Here is a 17,441-nt window from a genome sequence, read left to right as displayed (position 1 = left end):
GAGTGGAGCCTTTCGGGATTTTCTTTTCGAGAGAGGCGTTCCCGATGGCTTGACGATCGCTCGGGCCGACCGTGGGCCTTCACCGCTAACGTGTGGACACATCCCAGGGGCAGGGCTGGAACCCGCGCTCTCCCCACCGACGGGGCAGGCACGCCAAGGGGGTGGGGGGATGTGAGGCCGGGGAAGGGCTAAAATGCCCTCGTCCAAAGGTGCGACCCTCCCCCACTTGGGATCCAACGGCTCAAGGCCCCGTTTTGTTCCCGCATCCTCTTCCTCCTCCTTCCTCCTCCTCTTCCCCTCCTCTTCCTCCGCCTCATCCTCCTCCTCTCCTCCTCCTCTTCCCCTCATCTTCCTGCGCCTCATCCTGCTCCTCCTCCTCTTCCTCATCATCCTCCTCCTCCTCCTCCTCCTCTTCCCCTCCTCTTCCTCCGCCTCATCCTCCTCCTCCTCCTCTCTTCCCCTCATCTTCCTGCGCCTCATCCTGCTCCTCCTCCTCTTCCTCATCATCCTCCTCCTCCTCCTCCTCTTCCCCTCCTCTACCTCTGCCTCATCCTCCTCCTCCTCCTCCTCTTCCCTTCTTCTTCCTGCGCTTCATCCTGCTCCTCCTCCTCTTCCTCATCATCCTCCTCCACCTCCTCCTCATCCTCATGATCCTCCTCTTCCCCTCCTCCTCCTCTTGTTCCGCCTCCTTCTCCTCTTCCTCCTCTTGTTCCTCCTCCTCCTCTTCCACCTCCTCCACCTCCTCATCCTCCTCCTCTTCCTCCTCCTCTTCCTCCTCCACCTCCTCCTCCTCCTCCTCCTCCTCATTCCTCATGATCCTCCTCTTCCCTCCTCCTCCTCTTGTTCCGCCTCCTTCTCCCCTCCTCCTCTTGTTCTGCCTCCTCCTCTTCCTCCTCTTGTTCCTCCTCCTCCTCTTCCTCTTCCCCCACCTCCTCATCCTCCTCCTCTTCCTCCTCCTCTTCCTCCTCCTCCTCCTCCTCTTCCTCCTCCTCCTCCTCTTCCTCCTCATCCTCCTCTTCCTCTTCCTCCTCCTCCTCCTCCTCCTCACCCTCCTCCTCCTTTTCCACCCTCCACCTCCTCTTGTTCCTCCTCCTCTTGTTCCCCCTCACTTGTGCTCCTCCTCCTCCTCGCAGCCTCGCCCCCTCCCTTTCGTTCCCTCCCCCCAGTCGCCCGCCGGTTACCGTGGAAACCAACCCCGAACGAAGCCTACTCGTTGGGCCGAGGGCTCAGAGGTTAGTAACGCGGGAACTGGAGAAGGCCATTCAGACCCTCGAGTCTGTTACCCAGGAACAGGAGGAGGCCATTCAGCCCCTCGAGCCTGTTACCCAGGAACAGGAGGAGGCCATTCAGCCCCTCTTGAGCCTGTCACACAGGAACAGGTGGAGGCCATTCAGCCCCCTCAAGTCTTTTACACAGGAACAGGAGGAGGCCATTCAGCCCCTCGAACCTGTTACACAGAAATAGGAGGAGGCCATTCAGCCCCTCGAACCTGTTACACAGAAACAGGAGGAAGCCATTCAGCCTCTCTTGAGCCTGTCACACAGGAACAGGAGGAGGCCATTCAGCCCCCTCGAGCCTGTTACACAGGAACAGGAGGAGGCCATTCAGCCCCCCTCGAGCCTGTTACAGAGGAACAGGAGGAGGCCATTCAGCCCCGGAGCTAATTCCAGCCCCCAGGTGGGAGGCCAGCAATCGTCCCAGGGTCCGCATTCCGAATACTGATTCTCTTCCACCACACCCCCTGCCCCCTACCCCTGTGCCCCAGCTTCCCCCACAGGGCACTAAGCCTCTCCATCTTAAAGTCCCCCTCCCCCAAGGCCACACTCCGGTCAATGGTCTCTCCCAGCACCCACACAATCCACCAGAGACCCCTGTTCCAATCCCCCCCCCCACTCTCTGGGATATCTGTTCCGATATTCAAGGCCACCACCCCCCACCCCAACACCACCCCCAGGCAAACCGTGGGGTGTCTATTTCCTTTGTCAATTTTTCTGCAAACATGGGTATCACTGGTGAGAACCCCGGCATTCATTTTGCCCATTCCTAATTGCCCCTTGGACCGAGTGCCTTGCTCAGCCACCTCGGATAGGAAGATGAGGCTCAACCGCTTCGCTGTGTTGGTGTTGTGGGGGGGGTGTGGTGGGGTGGGGTAGGGTGGGGCGGGGGTGGGTCTGGAGTCACGTGTAGACCAGACCGGGTAAGGACGGCAGATTTCCCCTTCCCTCAAATGGGAAACACGAATGAACCAGATGGGGATTTTTTTTTTTTTGACGACGAACAACGATGGCTGCCACGGTCACCATGACTGAGAGTCGCTTTCAATTCTAGGTTTTATTAATCGAATTTAAATGCCACCAGCTGCAGTTGGTGGGGTTCGAACCCACTCTGTCTACTCCCCCCACCACCCCCCCATCCCCCACCCCCCAACACCCCCCCCACCCCCCCCGCACCCCAAGCAGAGCATTAGCCCGGGCACCCGAATTACTAGTCCGCTGACGTCACCACTACGTCAGCGCCAGCCCAAGGTTTCATTCCCGGCGTTGCCGCCCCCTCGCCCGTCCGCTCCCGCTTCCTGCACCGGCTGCGTGGCAGGCTGGAGTCGAACTTGCGGGTCCTCTCCGGCGTGTTCAGGATCTCCGTCATGTGCTCGTGCTGCCGGTTCACCTCGGGATACATGCTCCGGATCACCGCCGCGACGTTCAGCGGGGACTCGGCACCCGAGCTCTGCTCGCGATCCTGGGAATGACAGGTACAGGGGTTAGATACAGAGTAAAGCTCCCTCTACACCGTCCCCATCAAACACTCCCAGGGCAGGTACAGCACAGGGTTAGATACAGAGTAAAGCTCCCTCTGCACCGTCCCCATCAAACACTCCCAGGACAGGTACAGCACGGGGTTAGATACAGAGTAATGCTCCCTCTACACTGTCCCCATCAAACACTCCCAGGACAGGTACAGCACAGGGTTAGATACAGAGTAAAGCTCCCTCTACACTGTCCCCATCAAACACTCCCAGGACAGGTACAGCACGGGGTTAGATACAGAGTAAAGCTCCCTCTACACTGTCCCCATCAAACACTCCCAGGACAGGTACAGCACGGGGTTAGATACAGAGTAAATCTCCCTCTACACTGTCCCCAGGAAACACTCCAAGGACAGGTACAGCACGGGGTTAGATACAGAGTAAAGCTCCCTCTACACTGTCCCCAGGAAACACTCCAAGGACAGGTACAGCACGGGGTTAGATACAGAGTAAAGCTCCCTCTACACTGTCCCCATCAAACACTCCCAGGACAGGTGCAGCACGGGGTTAGATACAGAGTAAAGCTCCCTCTACACTGTCCCCATCAAACACTCCCAGGACAGGTACAGCACGGGGTTAGATACAGAGTAAAGCTCCCTCTACACTGTCCCCATCAAACACTCCCAGGGCAGGTACAGCACGGGGTTAGGTACAAAGTAAAGCTCCCTCTACACTGTCCCCATCAAACACTCCCAGGACAGGTACAGCACGGGGTTAGGTACAAAGTAAAGCTCCCTCTACACTGTCCCCATCAAACACTCCCAGGACAGGTACAGCACGGGGTTAGATACAGAGTAAATCTCCCTCTACACTGTCCCCATCAAACACTCCCAGGACAGGTATAGCACGGGGTTAGATACAGGGTAAAGCTCCCTCTACACTGTCCCCATCAAACACTCCCAGGACAGATACAGCACGGGGTTAGATACAGAGTAAATCTCCATCTACACTGTCCCCATCAGACACTCCCAGGACAGGTACAGCAGGGGGTTAGATACAGGGTAAAGCTCCCTCTACACTGTCCCCATCAAACACTCCCAGGACAGATACAGCACGGGGTTAGATACACAGTAAAGCTCCTATTCCTAAAGCCATTCTTTTGTTCCTCAGCTCTGGTCTTCCCCGGTTACATTCCACTGACGACAGGAAGAGGTGACACTCCTGCTCCCATCTGAAATTCTCTTCAATGTTTACTCTATCTGGTTCCCTGCCTCTCTTTCTTGCTGTATGCAGATCTCTCTCTCTCTCTCTCTCTCTCTCTCTCTGTCTCTGCCTCTGTCTCTCCCTCTCCCTCTTCACCCTCTCTCAGTTTCTCTCTCTGACTATCTTGCTGTCTCTCTCTCTCTCTCTCGATCTCTCTGACTCTATCTCTCTGTCTGTCTTTCTCTATTTCTCTCTCCCTCTCCCTTCCCCTCCCTCGATCTCTAAGCCTGCCCCTTTCTGCCTATCTCTCTCTCTCTGCTTCTCTCTCTCTCTCTCTCTCTGCCCCCATTCTGTCCTGCTCCCTGTCTCTCTGTGCATCTCTCTCTTTCTCTCTCACTCTCACACTCTGTCCATATTTCCATCTGCCGCATTCTGTGTCTCTGTCTTTCTGCTCATCTCTCTCCATCCGTACCCCTCTCTGTTTTTCTGTCTCCTTCCCTCTCTCTCTCTCTCTCTCTCTCTCCCTCTCTCTCTCTCTCACTCTCCCTCTCTGTCCCTCTCTCTTCTCTCTCTCTCTGGCTTTGTCCCTCTCTCTCTTTGTCTTTTTGTCTCTTTCACTCTCTTTCTGCCTCTTCCTCTGCCTCTTTCTCTCTGTCTCTCTCTCTCTCTCTCTTTCTCCGTGTCTTACTCTCTCTCTCATTCTGTTTGCCCCTGTCTCAGCCTCCATTCCTCCCTGTCTTTGTCTCCCACTCTCTCATTCCCTCTCTGCCTCTCTCTTTCCCTCCACTCCCCCCTCTTACTACCATTCCCACCTCCGCCCCCTCCCCCTGCCAAACCTACCCCCCACCCGAAACACACACACACACACACACAAACACACACACGGTGACTGACCTCTCGCTGCCGTCTCTCTTTCTCTCTCTCCTGCCTCTCCTTCTGCTGCAGGACCTGGGCTCGGGCTGTGTGGTACTCCAGGGCAAAGTCACTGATCAGCTTGCAGAACTTGCCCACAGTCATCTTGCGAACACTGGAGCTCGGATAACCGAAGTACAGGAGGAAGGAATGGAACCTGCAATGGGAGGGCAGCGTCAATCCCACCCACTGCTACCGACTCTCCGAGCGGCAAAAACCAGCCTCCAGCCTTAGTGTATTGAAAATTGCAATGTGCATTTTGTCCACTCAAGGCATATACCATATACATGTATACATATACATTTACCAGCAGAGGGAGTCCGCTAGGAAGAAATAACAGAGGATCCACGTTCAGCAGCTCATACAGACCATAAGACATAGGAGCAGAAATTAGGCCATTCGGCCCATCGAGTCTGCTCCGCCATTCAATCATGGCTGATAAGTTTCTCAACCCCATTCTCCCGCCTTCTCCCCGTAACCTTTGATCCCCTTACCAATCAAAAACCTATCTATCTCGGTCTTAAATACACTCAATGACCTGGCCTCCACAGCCTTCTGTGGCAATGAATTCCATACATTCACCACTCTCTGGCTAAAGAAGTTTCTCCTCATCTCTGTTCTAAAAGGTCTTCCCTTTACTCTGAGGCTGTGCCCTAGGGTCCTAGTCTCTCCTACTCATGGAAACATCTTCCCCACGTCCACTCTATCCAGGCCTTTCAGTATTCTGTAAGTTTCAATCAGATCTCCCCTCATCCTTCTAAACTCCATCGAGCATAGACACAGAGCCCTCAAACATTCCTCATATGTTAAGCCTTTCATTCCTACAATTCTAATTTTAAATGGCACTGGCTGTATAAATACTAATTAGGAGCAGGAGTAGGCCACTCGGCCCCTCCAGCCTGCCCCGCCATTCAATAAGATCACAGCTGATCTGATTGTAACCTCAACCCCACATTCCCACCTCCCCCCGATAACCTTTCACCCCCCTCGCTTATCAAGAATCTATCCAGCTCCGCCTTAAAAATATTCCAAGACTCTCCTTCCACCACCTTTCGAGGAAGAGATTTCCAAAAACTCACCGCCCTCTGAGAGAAAAAATTTCTCCTCGTCTCCGTCCTAAATGGGCGACCCCCTTATTTTTAAATATTGACCCCCCTAGTTCTAGATTCCCCACCCCCCCACCCCGCATGAGGGAGAAACATCCTCTCAGCATCCACCCTGTCAAGGCCCACCCCCTCGCAGAATCTTATCTGTCTCAATAAGATCCCCTCTCGATCTTCTAAACTCCAATGGGTACCGGCCCAACCTGCTCAACCTTTCCCCATGAGACAAACCCCCCCACTTCATCCCGGGAATCGGCCGAGCGAACCTTCTCCCAATGGCTCCCAGCACAAGTGCGTCCCTCCTTAAGTAAGGAGGCCAGAACTCTGCGCAGTACTTCGGCTGCGGACTCGCCAACGCCCTGTCCAGTTGTAGCAAGACTTCCCGACTTTTATACTCCACCCCCACCCCTTGCCATAAAGGATAACACTCCATGTGCCTTCCTCGTTACTTGCTGTACCTGCATACTGACTTTTTTGTGATTCATGTCCCATGACACCCAGGTCCCTCTGCAGCATTCTGTCAGGAACTTGCCCTGGCTCCTCGACCTGGGCCTACACAAGGCTCCAGCCGCGGGCTTGATGTTTTCGACTCCGGCCACCCCTCGGGACGACTCGGAGCGGCCAGCGGACGAGAGTTCCGAGGACAGGGTCACTTTTGAAAAGTGTCACTCCCGCGGGGCCGTTCCACCCGGGGTGGTCGGCCCGCGCCGCGCCCGGTATCACCCGCGCTCCTGGATCGGGAGGCGTGCGAGCTCCGGCCCTCGGGCGTCTCCGGGGGGAACTCAAGGCTCCCCCACCAATAAATCCAGGCCCGACACACTCCCGGTGCCAGCGCCCGAGGGAGCCCTGCGTATGAATGTATGACACCTCTAGCAAGTATAAGTAAGCCACATTGTGAACTTGAGAACCCCACCACCCCCCACCCCCAAACCCCACCCCCCCTCCCACCCCGGCTTCTGCCCTCTCTTGGGTGGCGTAAAAGGTCCCACAGTCGCTGTTGAAGTAAGAGAAAAGGGGGGGGGGGTGTGCCCCCCCACCTCCTCCCCACTCCCTTTCCCCCCTCCCCACCCCCTCTCCCCTCACCGCCACCCCCCCTCCTCACCCCGACCCTGGTACCCTGAGGCCCAATATTTATTCTTCACCCGGCACCGCCAAACATAGGTGATCAGGCCACTGGCCGCCTTGCTGTTTGCGCGATCTCCCTGTGCGCAAATTGGCTGCCGAGTTTCCCCGCATTGCAATGGCGGGCGGCGCCCCGGTTCAACACGCCTCCGCCGGCCGCAGAGCGCTTCGGAACGCCTCGAGGCGGCGAGGGGCACCGCGTTCAGCCCGGGTTCAGCCTTACGGGACTTCGGATATCGCCGCAAAGAGAAGAAGCCCTTTGCCTTGCGCGCTCAACGGGGCCTAAAAGGCAAAGAGTGCCAAATTTCAAAATGACCGCAACCATCTACGCCGCGAGAGAGGGAGGGCGCCGGGCACAAGGTCGGAGTTCAGGCCGTCAGCCGCCGGCCCGCCACGGCCAAACCCAAAACAAGACGCCGACCGCCGGGTGCGATTCCGCGATCGGACGGCACCTGCCGACCAACCCCGAGCGCGCCAACGGCCACGCCCGCGACCGATTTAAGGCCACCCGTTGAGACCGCGACACGGCTTACCTACGCTCGCCGGAAGCGGGCGTACGTTCATGACCGCGGGGGCCCACTCTCGGGCAGACGGAAGGAATGCGTTCAAGCCTGGTGTCCTTTTTTTTTAATCAATTACCCCGGGGGATCCAATAGCCCCCCCTCTACTCCCTCCCTGGTGACGACTCGGCCAATCAGGGCCGAGTTGCCAACCGACCAGCACCCCGTCTCCTCCCGCAGTGTGAGCCGTTGCCGTCCTTTGAAATTTGGCATTCCTGTGTTTGTCCCGACGGGCGCGAGAGGCGGAGCTTCGGCGCCATGACTCTCCTTTCAGCGACGAGTCCACACACCCGCCCCCCCACCCCCCCGGCCGCCGCCCCTCCCCCACTTCGATTCAAGCCTACCTGTTCCTTATCCGCCTCTGGACCGCCTTCAGGATGATGACGCGCTGCGCGCACTCCTTCAGGAAGGCCGGCAGCTTGGTTTTGAAGGCCGGGCCACTGTCCCTCTTGGCGATGGCCTTCAGGTGGTCCCATGCTGCCTTGCAGTTGTGCTCCAGTCGCGTCAGGTCCGCCTGGAGCTGGGCGAAGTCAACCTGAGGGGGCGAAGAGGGCAAAGCTTAGCCGCCCGGGGGGGGATTCGTGGTGCGCAACGTAAGGTTATAGGGCAAAGGTTAACGACCCCCTAGCCCCCCCTCCCCACCATCCCCCCACCCCCACCCACCCCCGACTGACCACCACAGGGGCTTCACACTGTGTCACCTCATGGGGTAAGGCTTGAGGGGGAAAGGGTCAAAGGGAAGAGGGCAAAGGTTCACCGTGCCCCTTCCTTGCCCCCGCCGCCCCCCCCCACCCCCCAACCCACACAGGGGGCTTTGGCAGTTGTTTCTTTTTCATTCGTTCCCCTAATTGCCCCCTTGAGAAGGTGGTGGGTGAGCCGCCTTCTTGAGCCGCTGCAGTCCCCTGTGGTGTAGGTACACCCACTGTGCTGTTAGGGGAGGGAGTTTCCCCAGGATTTTGACCCGGCGACAATGAAGGAACGGCCGATATATTCCCAAGTCGGGACAGCGAGTGTGGCTCGGAGGGGGAACTTCCAGGTGGTGGTGTTCCCCGTGCGTCTGCTGCCCTCGTCCTTCTAGACGGTAGCGGTCGTGGGTTTGGAAGGTGCTGTCAAAGGAGCCTGGGTGAGTTGCTGCGGTGCATCTTGTAGATGGTACACACACTGCTGCCACTGTGCGTCGGTGGTGGAGGGAGCGAATGTTGGTGGATGGGGTGCCGATCGAGCGGGGGCTGCTTTGTCCTGGACGGTGTCGAGCTTCTCGAGTGTTGTGGGAGCCGCACTCATCCAGGCAAGTGGGGGGAGTATCCCATCACACTCCTGACTTGTGCCTTGTCGATAGTGGATAGGCTTTGCGGGGGGAGTCAGGAGGTGAGTGACTCTCCACAGGATTCCCAGCCTCTGACCTGCCCTTGTCGCCACAGTATTTATATGGCTGGTCCGGTTCAGTTTCTGGTCAATGGTCACCCCAGGATGTTGATAGTGGGGGATTCAGCGATGGTAATGTCATTAAATGTCAAGGGGAGATGGTTAGATTCTCTTTTGTTGGAGATGGTCTCTGCCTGGCACTTGTGGGGCGCGAGTGTTATTACATATGTGCCGTGTGATGCGGTGACATGAGAGAGAGGGACAGAGAGTTGGGTTGGGGATAGAGAGAAAGGGAGGGAGAGGGAGGAGAGAGGACACAGGTTAATCCCATCTGGGGTTTCTCAGTGTGTGACCTGCTGATGGGTAGAGGGGGGCAGGGGGGTGGGGGGGAAGAGATAGAGGGAGGGTAGATAGATAAAGAGTGACGGAGGGAGAGCATGGGTGTCAGAACAGTCAACAACAACCAGTTACATGTCTTTTTTTATTCATTCACGGGACGTGGGTGTCACTGGCGAGGCCCCAGCATTTGTTGCCCATTCCTAATTGCCCCTTGAGCAGAGTATCTTGCTCAGCCATTTCAGAGAGGGGGGGCAAGTTAAGGGTCAACCACATCAGTGTGGGGGGGGCGGGGAGTGGTCTGGAGTCACGTGTAGGCCAGACCGGGTAAGGATGGAAGATTTCCCCCTTCCCTAAAGGGCGACATAAGTGAACCAGATGGGTTTTTTTTATGACGATCGATGATGGTTGTCACAGTTCCTGTGACTGAAACTGGCTTCATGATTGCAAATTTTATGAATTCAATTTTAAATTCCACCGGCCGCCATGGGTGGGATTTGAACCCATGTTCCCCACCACGCACCCCACCCCCCCCAACCCCAAAGAGCTTTAGCCCGGGTTACTAGCCCAGTGTCATTACCAGTACGCCATCATCGCACCTTTAACTTAACGAAGCAACCCCAAGGGGCTTCACAATAGTGATTATCAAAAAAAAAACCTGACACTGAGCCACATAAGGAGGTATGAGATCAGGTGACCAAAAGCTCGGTCACAGGGGTCGGTTTTAAGGGGCATCTTAAAGGAGGAGGGAGCGGTCGAGGGAGGGGCTGAGAGGTTGAGGGGGGGGGATTCCAGAGCTCGGGATGAGGGATGCCCGGGCAGCTGAAGGCACGGCCGCCCATGGTGGAGTGATTCAAATCGGGGAGGAACGCTCGAGAGGCCGGAATCGGAGGGGTGCGGAGATCCCGGAGGCCCGAGGGGGCCGGAGGAGTTTACAGAGAGGGGGAGGGGGAGGGGGCGCGCTGCCAGGGAGGGATTTGGAAATCAGGGATGAGAATTTTAAATCCGAGGCATTCCTTAGATGGAGGGAGAGACAGACTGAGAGAAAGGGAGATCAAGGCCGTTGGGAGAGGCAGAGAGAGGGAGAGAGAGAGAGGGAGAGAGAGGCAGCGAGAAAGAGAGAGGCAGGGATACAGATGCAGAGAGACAGAGAGAGAGTGAAGGAGAGAGACAGCGTGAGAAAGAGAGAGAGAGACAGAGAGAAGAGACAGGGAGAGAGAGACAGAGAGAGACAGGAAGAGAGAGACAGAGAGAAACAGAGAGAGAGAGACAGAGAGAGAGAGAGATAGAGAGACAGAGAGAGAGAGAGACAGACAGAGAGAGACAGAGAGAGAGAGAGAAAGACAGAGAGAGACAGGGAGAGAGAGACAGAGAGAAACAGAGAGAGAGAGACAGAGAGAGAGAGACAGAGAGAGAGAGAGAGAGACAGAGAGAAACAGAGAGAGAGAGACAGAGAGAGAGAGAGAGACAGAGAGAGAGAGAGAGAGACAGAGAGAGAGAGACAGAGACAGAGAGAGAGACAGAGAGAGAGACAGAGAGAGAGAGAAGGAGAGAGACAGCGAGAGAAAGAGAGTGAGAGGGAGAGAGGCAGCGAGGAAGAGGAGCAAGGCCTCGGGAAGAGCCTGGAGACCCCCGAGGGCCACGGCCGAGTGAAAACAGAGCGCGCGAGGACTCAACGGCCCCGAAGAAACGAAGACGGCCTTCCACCAACGACGCGGGCGGAGCAGCGTGAAGAAACCCGGGGAGGCTCCGCTGAACTGACGGGGTCCGAGGCGCAGCGAGCGAGCTCGGCAAAGGGAAGGAAAGCCGGCTGAGAGACAGCACCCCCCGCAACGCCCTCTACGAGGGTCCCTCCGGTCCGAGGCGGTGCCCTTCGGACCAGACTAAGCCCTGGGTGTGTCCCCCCCCCGCCAATTTGGAGTGGATGAAAGTCAAGGGAACCCAACAAGCGACTCATGATTCGAGAGACGCTTGACCGTCGGGGAAGCAGCGCACGTAAAGAGTTTCGGTGGGGGGGTGGGGGAAACCGAAGTGGTTACCTGGTAAAGCAAGCTCGGTGACCAGGCCATTGCCGTGGCCACGTGCAAGGTGGAAGCACGTTGGATCGTTTAAGGAGAAGAGGGACACCGCTCCCCCCCCGACCTGTCCGTCGCTGAGAACCCCCAGTGGCTCCTGTCAAAGTTGCCCAACCAGCGACAGGACGCGCCCGACGTCTCTGTTGGAGTGAACGACACTGAAGCTGCGTGCGCCCAATGAGGTACCAGATGTTAATGCGGTTCCAGGGAACGCGGTTCCCGCAAAAGAACCGGGAGTCGGGGAGCTGCAGCGTTCCACACGGAGCAGGGAACCCACCCTGGAAGACTGAACTTGTCATTTCACGACCTGCGTCAACGTTGTGATGTCACGGGGTAAATATCCTTTGGAAATACGAAATGCGCAGAAAAGTCGAAGGGGGAGGAATGTAGCGACTGTAGTTTGGATAAACGTAGGACTGTAGCTTTAAGAATAATCGCGCGTTGTAAGGTCACATGGTCTGTGTACACCAATGAGTTTGCAGCGCGGGGAACCTCGGGGCAGGGAGTTGTTCTCTGGCTACGGAGTTTGATGCACAAGTGTAGCTGCAGCTGCTGTCTGGTAAATAAAGTTGAACGTGTCCACCAAGAAAAGTTGTTCTGGAAGATCGAGTCTACAACAGAGAGAAAGAGACAGGGAGAGAGAGAGAGAAAAAGAGAGACAGAGACACACACAGAGAGAGAGTGAGAGAAAGAGAGTGAGAGATAGAGGGAGAAAGAGACAGAGAGAGAGTGTGAGAGAGAGAGAGAGAGAGAGAGAAAAAGAGAGACAGAGACACACACAAAGAGAGACAGAGAAAGAGTGAGAGAAAGAGCGTGAGAGATAGAGGGAGAAAGAGACAGAGAGAGAGTGTGAGAGAGAGAGAGAGAGAGAGAGAAAAAGAGAGACAGAGACACACAAAAATAGACAGAGAGAGAGTGAGAGAAAGAGCGTGAGAGATAGAGGGAGAAAGAGACAGAGAGAGACAGAGAGTGAGAGAGAGAGAGAGAGAGAGAGAGAGAAAGACAGAGAGGGGGAGAAAGAGAGAGAGAGTGAGAGAAAGAGACGACAGAGAGAGAGAGAGAGTGAGAGAAAGAGACAGAGAGAGAGAGGAAGAAAGAGAGAGAGGGAGGGAGAAAGACAGAGAGAGAAAGAGGGAGGGTGAGAGAAAGACAGACAGAGAGAGAGGGGAAGAAAGACAGAAAGTGAGAGAAAGAGGCAGACAGATAGAGGAAGAAATTCAGAGAGAGAGGGAGACAGAGAGAGAGAAAGAGAGAGGGAGACAGAGAGAGAGAAAGAGAGAGGGAGTGAGAAAGAGAGTGAGAGAAAGAGACAGACAGAGAGAAAGCGAGAGAGAGAAAAGGAGATAGACAGGAAGTGGAAAGGAGGCAGGGAGAGCGAGATAGGGTAGAAGCCGAGAGAGAGGGTTTGAAAGGCAGGATGAGAACGTGAGGCAGACTATCAACGAAGAGAGAAATGATGGGCAGAAAGTGGTCGAGAGAGAGAGAGAGAGGGAGAGAGAAACACTGGTGGAAGAGGCGTGTTACCTTGGCAGAGCGAGTGATGGCGTTGATCTCCGAGTACAGGTCAGTGGTGTCGGGGAAGCTCTGGACGATGATGGAGCAGGCGTGGTACAGCAAAGGCTGTTTGTGGACGGTATCCCTCACCCTCGGCACTGTCTCGAGGTAGCTCAGCTCAAAGCCCTTCGCCTGAGACCCAGAAGGTAGGGGCGGGGAGGGGGGGAGGGGAGGGAAAAAAGAAAGACTTGCATTGATATAGCGCCTTTCACAGACCGCTGCATGCCGATCACTCGATGTTGATTGAGGCAGGACGACAAGGATAACTCCCCTGAGCACCTTCGAACCTCTATCGTGGGAGAACATGCGCAGGCAGATGTGGCCTCATTTTTCAGTCTCATCTGAAGGACAGCTCCCCTGGCAGTGCAGCACTCCCTCGGTAAGGCACTGAGGCTGTCGGCCTTGATTGCTCCTCTCAACTCTCCAGAGTGGGGCTTCAACTGGCAGCATTGTGCCCAAAGACTCAAGAGTGCCACCTATTGAGCAACATGGGCCAAGCAAAGCCCGCACCCTGCCCCCCACACCCAAGCCCAGAAGCTCAACAGCTGATTGGCTAGCTCGCTGCCCCCTGGGATCACAGGGGACACTCTAGGTCTCAATATCTCCAAAACAAGGTTGAGGTGTGAGATAGGCTCGAGGTTCCAGGAACATAAATCCAGACGACTAGACAATATTCTACTCTGCATCTGACCCCGTGCTGTACCTGTCCTGGGTGTGTTTGATGGGGACAGAGTAGAGGGAGCTTTACTCTGTATCTAACCCCGTGCTGTACCTGCCCTGGGAGTGTTTGATGGGGACAGTGTGGACGGAGCTTTACTCTGTATCTAACCCCGTGCTGTACCTGTCCTGGGAGTGTTTGATGGGGACGGTGTAGAGGGAGCTTTACTCTGTATCTAACCCCGTGCTGTACCTGTCCTGGGAGTGTTTGATGGGGACGGTGTAGAGGGAGCTTTACTCTGTATCTAACCCCGTGCTGTACCTGTCCTGGGAGTGGTTGATGGGGAGTGTGTAGAGGGAGCTTTACTCTGTATCTAACCCCGTTCTGTACATGTCCTGGGAGTGTTTGATGGGAATACAATCGAAACTCCCTCGCATAGCCGAGCCGGTAATTGAAATTAATATTTAGTACCAGAGGAAGCTCGTTCACACGCACACTCCCTATTTTCACACCCCACAGAGGAAATGGAGGGTGACTGGAAAATATCCCTGTTCCCTTACATTAACACCATTCAGGAAATTCCCAATGGCCAGAAGCGTTGCTAAGATACAGAGAAAGGTCTTGTTTCCGGCCAGTTGTTCCATTGCCAGTTTCAGGTTGAAGAGCGGCACAGCAATATCCTGCACATAGAGAGACAGGACATCAGGACAGGGCAGGTAGTCACAACTCAAATACACCCCACACCCCCGACTGTAACACGCTCTGATATACCCCACACCCCTCACTGTAACACTCTCTGATATACCCCACACCCCTCACTGTAACACTCTCTGATATACCCCACACCCCCGACTGTAACACGCTCTGATATACCCCACACCCCTCACTGTAACACTCTCTGATATACCCCACACCCCTCACTGTAACACTCTCTGATATACCCCACACCCCTCACTGTAACACTCTCTGATATACCCCACACCCCTCACTGTAACACTCTCTGATATACCCCACACCCCTCACTGTAACACTCTCTGATATACCCCACACCCCTCACTGTAACACCCTCTGATATATCCCACACCCCTTACTGTAACACTCTCTGATACCCCACACCCCTCACTGTAACACTCTCTGATATACCCCACACCCCTCACTGTAACACTCTCTGATATACCCCACACCCCTCACTGTAACCCTCTCTGATATACCCCACACCCCTCACTGTAACACTCTCCGATATACCCCACACCCCTCACTGTAACACTCTCTGATATACCCCACACCCCTCACTGTAACACTCTCTGATATACTCCACACCCCTCACTGTAACACTCTCTGATATACCCCACACCCCTCACTGTAACACTCTCTGATATACCCCAAACCCCTCACTGTAACACTCTCTGATATACCCCACACCCCTCACTGTAACACTCTCTGATATACCCCACACCCCTCACTGTAACACTCTCTGATATACCCCACACTCCTCACTGTAACACTCTCTGATATACCCCACATCCCTCACTGTAACACTCTCTGATATACCCCACACCCCTCACTGTAACACTCTGATATACGTCGCACTCCCTCTCCCAATCCTCTGGATAACCCCTACTATAAGCCCTCTTCATAGTTTTTAAAGTTTGATGCTATTTTTCCAAAGCTCCTTGTGATTAAGGATATTAAGCTGTTGACTCAAACTGTTTTATCTCCAAACTATTCATTACTCCCTTAAACAGCTTTGACATGAAATTTGAACACTGAAATGATTTGTATTTCTTTAGGTAAACCACATCTTGTAAAAAATTTAGTTAACCCTTCCACAATTTTATTTTTTGGAATGTTTCTCAAAGGTATCACTTCAGGAAACCTGGTAGACACGTCCATTATAGTCAGTAAGCACTGATTCCCACTTTTAGTCTTAGGAAGGGGGTCCTACACAACCAGTCATGACTCTAGTAAAAGTTCTTCAAATGCTGGAATTGGAATTAAAGGTACTGGCTTAGTCACTGCTTGTGGCTTCCCTATCACCTGACATGTGTGACATGTTCTACAGAATTTTACTACATCCCTATGCAATCCAGGTCAATAAAAATGTTTTTGTACTTTCGCCTGTGTCTTTATAATTCCTAAATGCCCACCTATTGGAATTCCGTGAGCTATCTTCAGAATCTCATTTCTATATCCAAATGGTGGCACAATCTGATGCACCTCCCTCCAGCTTTCATTTGCTGGAGCATGATAAGGCTGCCATTTTCTCATTAAAACATTACCCTTAAGGTAACAACATTCTGGAATACATTCTGCCTCTGTTTCTGAGTAAGTTGTGTGAAAGAATTGTTTTGTTTGCGAATGCTTTTTCTGTAACTCCACTAACTGCCTTGAGGTAAACACTTCAGCTGCCTCGTCCTCTGTTCTTTCCTCTTGAACAATGTTATCAAACACAGTGTCAGCTAATTGGACTTCCACACCCTCTCCCTGCCTTTGAACTTCCTGTTCTTTCAAGTGTTTCAACCTGTGAGTCTGTAATCACTTCTCACACAATCTGGAAATAATCCAGGATGCTCTCTCTGCAACACTTCTATTGAAAACACATCTACAGGCTGCTCAACTACCATAGGCATCACCCCCATCTGTGACCCAGCTATATCATTACCCAGAATATATTGAACCCCTGAAATGGGCAAGTTTTCCACTCCTCCTACAATCACTTCACCAGTTTTCCACCTACTCTTTACATTTACCTTCCACAATGGAATAGGCTTAGCATCTCCATGAACCCCACTTATTATCACCTGCTCCTGCAATACTCCCTCTGAACAGCAAGTATCCCTATCCCCACAACATTAAGGATTGACTAGCCCCTGTGTCTCTTAAAATTTTAATGTTTTTACCTACTCCACCCTATACACATGGAAAGACTTCCCCTTCGTGTACAAAATCTCTAAACATTTCTGCAACCTGCTCCCCGGAACTCTCTTGGGTAAATTGTGAACCCATTTCCACTTCTTTACCTGTCGCTGAATCTTCCTGTTTTACCTGTACACAAAACATTGGCTTTTCCTGTGCCTGAACCTCAGAATCACAACCGTACTTTTACTTTCAGAACTTTCCTGCACCCCAATAATCCCAACAGGCTTCCCCTGTAATTTCCAATGCACTGACTTCATGTGCCTCACATTATTACAACTCTTCCCTGAGTACGTACCTTCCTTTCACCTCCCCGCTTTCTATCCTTCTCTGATTTAGAAGGGTGATGAAAGAAAGGTTTAGCTCTATGAACTAACTCATAATTGCCAGCTATCTCTGCTGCTTGTCTTACTGTTTCAACTCTCTGTTCCTCCACATGGGTTCTCACTACCGAAGGAATTGAATCTTCAAATTCTTCCAAAAGAATTACCGCTCTAAGAGCTGCATATGTTGCCTTTCTCTTTAATGCCCATATCCACCAGTCAAAATTACTTTGTTTTACTCTCTCAAAACTCAATACAAGTTTGCCCAGGCTCTTTTCTCATATTCCTAAATTTCTGCCTGTATCCCCCCAGGAACCAACTCACAGGCACTCAAAATAGCTTTTATTTTTAACCACAACATAGCTCACCGACATTTCTTCTGACAGCGAAGCATAAACCTCATGCGCTGTACCCACCAACCTGCACTGTAACAACAATGTCCAGTTTTCCTGTTCGGCTATCTTCTCAAATGAAACCTAAGACTGCTTCAACATCTCTTTCCTCAAACTTTGGGAGAGCTTGTACAAATTTAAACATCTCCCCACTGGGTTCCGATCTGGAAGTCAGTCCT

General features: G+C 53.6%; 1 protein-coding gene across 1 annotated transcript in view; it reads right to left on the bottom strand.

The window, feature by feature from the left end:
• Positions 1-2,313: 2,313 nt before the first annotated feature.
• LOC144677747 (FH1/FH2 domain-containing protein 3-like) overlaps positions 2,314-17,441 on the bottom strand; it is a 32,628-nt gene continuing 17,500 nt past the window's right edge. Inside the window, exons 4-8 of the mRNA XM_078537775.1 lie at positions 14,192-14,311; positions 12,944-13,105; positions 7,988-8,178; positions 4,841-5,015; positions 2,314-2,736 (exon numbers count right to left, since the gene is read on the bottom strand). Of these exons, the coding sequence (XP_078393901.1) occupies positions 2,485-2,736; positions 4,841-5,015; positions 7,988-8,178; positions 12,944-13,105; positions 14,192-14,311 (900 nt within the window). The 3' untranslated portion in view covers positions 2,314-2,484. The remainder of the gene's footprint in view (positions 2,737-4,840; positions 5,016-7,987; positions 8,179-12,943; positions 13,106-14,191; positions 14,312-17,441) is intronic.

Source organism: Cetorhinus maximus, unplaced genomic scaffold, assembly GCF_964194155.1.
Source record: "Cetorhinus maximus unplaced genomic scaffold, sCetMax3.hap1.1 HAP1_SCAFFOLD_2972, whole genome shotgun sequence".
Classification (NCBI taxonomy): Eukaryota; Metazoa; Chordata; class Chondrichthyes; order Lamniformes; family Cetorhinidae; genus Cetorhinus; species Cetorhinus maximus.
Note: the sequence above shows the minus strand (reverse complement) of the source record. Positions and strands in the feature narration are given on the sequence as shown.